The 5000-nt window shown below is 49.8% G+C and overlaps 1 protein-coding gene across 1 annotated transcript in view; it reads left to right on the forward strand.

Annotated features, from left to right (window-relative positions):
- Positions 1 to 5000, forward strand: part of gfra2b (GDNF family receptor alpha 2b) — a 39214-nt gene that overhangs the window by 22674 nt on the left and 11540 nt on the right. The window contains exons 4-5 of the mRNA XM_035608953.2: positions 3472 to 3671; positions 3839 to 4026. Of these exons, the coding sequence (XP_035464846.2) occupies positions 3472 to 3671; positions 3839 to 4026 (388 nt within the window). The remainder of the gene's footprint in view (positions 1 to 3471; positions 3672 to 3838; positions 4027 to 5000) is intronic.

The following is a 5000-nucleotide window of genomic DNA, read 5'->3' on the forward strand; positions in this document are numbered from 1 at the left end:
CACGAGCAGGATCAGTGAGTGAAGAGGATCATGTAGGAGTCGACAAGGAAGCAGAGCCACAGAGAAACAGATCTGTGTGGTCACTGGCTCATTTTAGACCCAACGGGTTCCAGGACTGTTCCAGGTCTGTTCCAGGACAGGTCCAGGTCCTGGAGGACAGGTCCAGGTCTGTTCCAGGACAGGTCCAGGTCCTGGAGGACAGGTCCAGGTCTGTTCCAGGACAGGTCCAGGTCCTGGAGGACAGTTCCAGGTCTGTTCCAGGACAGGTCCAGGTCCTGGAGGACAGTTCCAGGTCCTGGAGGACAGTTCCAGGTCTGTTCCAGGACAGGTCCAGGTCCTGGAGGACAGTTCCAGGTCCTGGAGGACAGTTCCAGGTCTGTTCCAGGTCCTGCAGGAGTGTGTCTCTATCATCTGGAGGTTTCAGTGTTTCTCTTCCGGTTCTTCTTCACGTCATCTTCTTTTCGTTTCCTGTTTCCTCTTCACAACTCGGCCTCTTTTCCTCCCTCTCTCTCTCACTTCTGCTTTTGACCTTGCTAGATCATGTGTTTGTATAAGTGTGTGATGGAGAGCGGACACTGCAGCACACAGCACTTTAATAAAACATCGCGAGAGAGAGAGAGAGAGAGAGAGAGAGGTGTGTGTGTGTGTGTGTGTGTGAGTGAGGAAGATAACAGGACAACCTGGGGCAACTCTCTAATTGGCCCACACTCCTGCCCTGGTTACTTGCTCTCTTTCTTTCTCTCTCTATATATATTTATATCTGCTCTCCTTCAAACGCTGCTCTGCTTTTGCTCTTCGTCCTCCTCCTCCTCCTCTCCCCGGCGGTGAGGGATAGCGTGAGCCAGGCGATGCAGTAAAGACGAGGGGGGATGGAGGGTGAGAGACGAGTGGAGACGCCTCAGGTTGAGGGTTAAACACTGACGCAGAGTCAGTGATGATTTCTACAGACAAGTACAGACAGGAGGAGACGAGACGGACTGGACCTGACGGAGGTGATGATCAGCTCCATCAGGGACGTGAGCAGGTGGAAGGATGGAACCAGAAAGGATCCATGACATGTTGACACCTGACGTAGAATGTGGGGGGCGTGGTCTGACTGAGAGCTCGTCCACCTACAACCATGCACCTGACAGTTACCAGCTGTCAATCACACTGTAGCCACGCCCCCAACACATCTGGTGCTTAACAAAATGATCATCATGTGTTGAAGAAGACTTGAAACTAGAGATTGAACCATAAACTCCTCAGGAAAATGATTTACTGACGTTATGAATCAAGTGAGAAGTAGAGTCCCGTTCTCATAGAGTCGCCCTCTGCTGGTCAGGACACAGAACACAGGCTCCACTCACTTTCTGGACCCGGTGACGACGTCCATGTTCTAATAAACAGTCTGAGGTTCTGTCTCATAAAACATCTGATGTTTCCTGTTTACGATCATCTTTACTTGACGCCCTCTTGTAGCGGCGGCAGGTCATCGTCTCTGGAGTCAGCTCCACTTCCAGACGTCGCATCTCATGTGCCGACAACGTCTGAGCCCGGCAAACAGAGAGCGGAGAGCAGCATGTTCTCATCGGGTATCAAACCTGCGATCTGACGGGTCACTGACGACGTGCTGATAAATGTTCCTGACTTCAACTGATCTGAGATCAGACAGATATTCATCATATCAACCAATCATGATCCAGACTTTCTCGATCCAGATGGTCATGATCCATGTCTGTTCCAGATCTGTTCCAGGTCCTTTAGGACAGTTCCAAGATAGTTTTAGGACAGTTCCAGGTCCTGCAGGACAGTTCCAGGTCTGTTCCAGGTCCTCCAGGACAGTTCCAGGTCCTTTAGGACAGTTCCAGGTCTGTTCAAGGTCCTTAAGGACAGTTACAGGTCTGTTCCAGATCTGTCCCAGGTCCTTTAGGACAGTTCCAGGTCTGTTCCAGATCTGTCCCAGGTCCTTTAGGACAGTTCCAGGTCTGTTCCAGGTCCTTTAGGACAGTTCCAGGTCCGTTCCAGATCTGTCCCAGGTCCTTTAGGACAGTTCCAGGTCTGTCCCAGGTCCTTTAGGACAGTTCCAGGTCTGTTCAAGATCTGTCCCAGGTCCTTTAGGACAGTTCCAGGTCTGTCCCAGGTCCTTTAGGACAGTTCCAGGTCTGTTCAAGATCTGTCCCAGGTCCTTTAGGACAGTTCCAGGTCTGTCCCAGCTCCTTAAGGACAGTTCCAGGTCTGTTCCAGATCTGTCCCAGGTCATTTAGGACAGTTCCAGGTCTGTTCAAGATCTGTCCCAGGTCCTGCAGGACAGTTCCAGGTCTGTTCAAGATCTGTCCCAGGTCCTTTAGGACAGTTCCAGGTCTGTCCCAGGTCCTGCAGGACAGTTCCAGGTCTGTTCAAGATCTGTCCCAGGTCCTTTAGGACAGTTCCAGGTCTGTTCCAGATCTGTCCCAGGTCCTTTAGGACAGTTCCAGGTCCTTCAGGACAGTTCCAGGTCTGTCCCAGGTCCTTTAGGACAGTTCCAGGTCCTTTAGGACAGTTCCAGGTCCTTTAGGACAGTTCCAGGTCCTTCAGGACAGTTCCAGGTCTGTCCCAGGTCCGACATCGATCAGATGTTCTTCACAACAAAGATCCTCAGAGATTCGTCATCTTATATTTCTGGACACGAGCAGCTGCTCTGTCCTGAACTTCAAAGATCCTCCGAATGAGAATGACACGGAACGTTCCTGCAGGAATTACTTCTTCATCTTCAGGGAGCCGAGAGGAAGAGACTCAACAGTTATATCATAATCATATAATCATATTATAACTTTAGACCAAACCGATGCAGACGTGTAGTTGGGCTGCTGCCGGAGCCAGAGGGAGGAAGAATCGTTCATACGCACAGATTCAGTCTGAAGAGAGAAAATCTTTCTGCTTCGCTCCACTTCAGAAATATAACGACTCAATGTGAAGGAATGTTTTAACGAAACAACAGAAACTGCAGAAGAATGAAATTCAACCTTGATAAAAACCTGTTTCATATATTAAAACGCCTCGTGTCCTTTGTTTACACGTCTCCACCAATAACAGCTGATCAGGAACAGGGTGGAACTCTCGTGAATTCAAGAGTTATTGTTATAATTGTCCAAAGCTGAAGATTTTAACTTTGTGACAACATTTCATCAGTGAGTCACAAACTGGACCAACAAGGTCTCGTCATGATTTTCATGTTTCATCGAGTCTTTGTTGAGAAAAAACAGGATGTGTGCGACAGTTTGAACTCGGGGGAAACGTCGTCATGACAACACTATAAAGGTTAAACTTGTCTGCTGTTATACGAGTGGAGGTGTGTGTGTGTGTGTGTGTGTGTGTGTGTGTGTTCACAGTGACTGTGACTGTAGACGTGACAGACGCCGTCTGACGTCTGTGATGTTGATGCTTCACACTGACACTCGAGTGGCAGGTCAGCAGGTCACAGAATCAAAACGAGTTCTTCTCTCTGCTCAGACTCGTCTCTGTCGAAGACGAGCCCCTGCTCCGAGGCGGGGAAACCCTGCAACCCCTGCCTGGACGCGGCGAAGGCGTGCAACCTCAACGAGACGTGCAAACGCCTGCGCTCGGCCTACAACTCCGTCTGCAGCAAGGCCACGCCCCCGCAGGGCTCGCTGGCCAACCAGGAGCCGTGCAGCCGGAAACGGTGTCAGAAGGTGAGTGTGGTCGGACGTCCGTCATTTATCTGAACGCGTCACGTGGACGTGTGAAGACTTGACCACATCAGTCTCGACTCAAGGTCCACTTACTTTCCAGAGCTTTCTGTGTTTGAAACTCTTCTGGTTGAATGTGTCAACGTTAAAGTGTGATGTTCTCGTCTCAGGCGCTGCGTCAGTTCTTCGAGCGCGTCCCGTGGGAGCTCACGTACCCGCTGCTCTTCTGCTCCTGCCCCGACCAGGCGTGTGCCGAGCGCCGCCGCCGCACCATCGTCCCGTCCTGCTCGCACCAGGAGAGGCACCGGCCCGGCTGCCTGGAGCTGCGGCACGCCTGCCGCTCCGACGCCCTCTGCAGGTGAGTGAGGAGCACGTGGCGCCCAGCGGCCAATCAGACGCGAGCGTGTGACCCGCTGGTTTCAGCTGATTGTCACCGAGAGACGAGAGGAGGAGAGGAACCAATCAGTGAAATCATCTGCTCGAGGGTCACAATTACATGTTTGATTGAAAACTAGTGGTGTTAAAGGTCAAACACACACACGCACGCACGCACACACACGCACACACACACACACGCACACACACACGCACACTCACACACACACACACACACACACGCCCGCACGCACACACACACACACACACACACACACAGACACACACACACGTACGGTCACTTCACAGGAAGTGAACCGTCCAACAGCAGCAGAATCAGACGTGTGTCTCAGAAGACGAGTCTTTACATCGACACGTCTTTTTAAAATCATGTCATTTAAAACAAAAGAGACAAAAACAACAACTTACAAATGAATCAACAGCCTGTTGCTAAGAAACGGGGTAGTATAATACGTTCACTGTATTTTAATCACTCATAATGATGAAATAATCTGTGCAGCAGCTTCGTCGTAAAGTTTTGTGTTCGAAGGAGAAAAGTGATGTGAATTTATTTCACCTTTTTCCTCATTTGGAACAAACAGATTGACTTTATGATCCTGCAGCCTGTCGCCGGGCAGACGGGAGACACGTGACTCACACATCCACGTTAAAGAACAAGGCTCAGTAGCAAAGCAACTTAAGAAATGTATCACCAGTTTGTCAGGGACCAAATATTCATATTCAAGAAGCTGAAATCAAAGAATTATGACTTTTTTTCATTAAAACGGATACGAACCGATTCATCGATTATCAAAATAGTTGGGGATTAATTTAGTGGTCGATTACTAATTGATTAATTGATTAACTGTTGCAGCTCTAATTAATGTGGTGCTGTAGTGAGTGTTGGTGGCAGCAGGAGTGTGTGTGTGTGTGTGTCTGTGTGTGTGTGTGTGTGGA

Source organism: Scophthalmus maximus, chromosome 20, assembly GCF_022379125.1.
Source record: "Scophthalmus maximus strain ysfricsl-2021 chromosome 20, ASM2237912v1, whole genome shotgun sequence".
Classification (NCBI taxonomy): Eukaryota; Metazoa; Chordata; class Actinopteri; order Pleuronectiformes; family Scophthalmidae; genus Scophthalmus; species Scophthalmus maximus.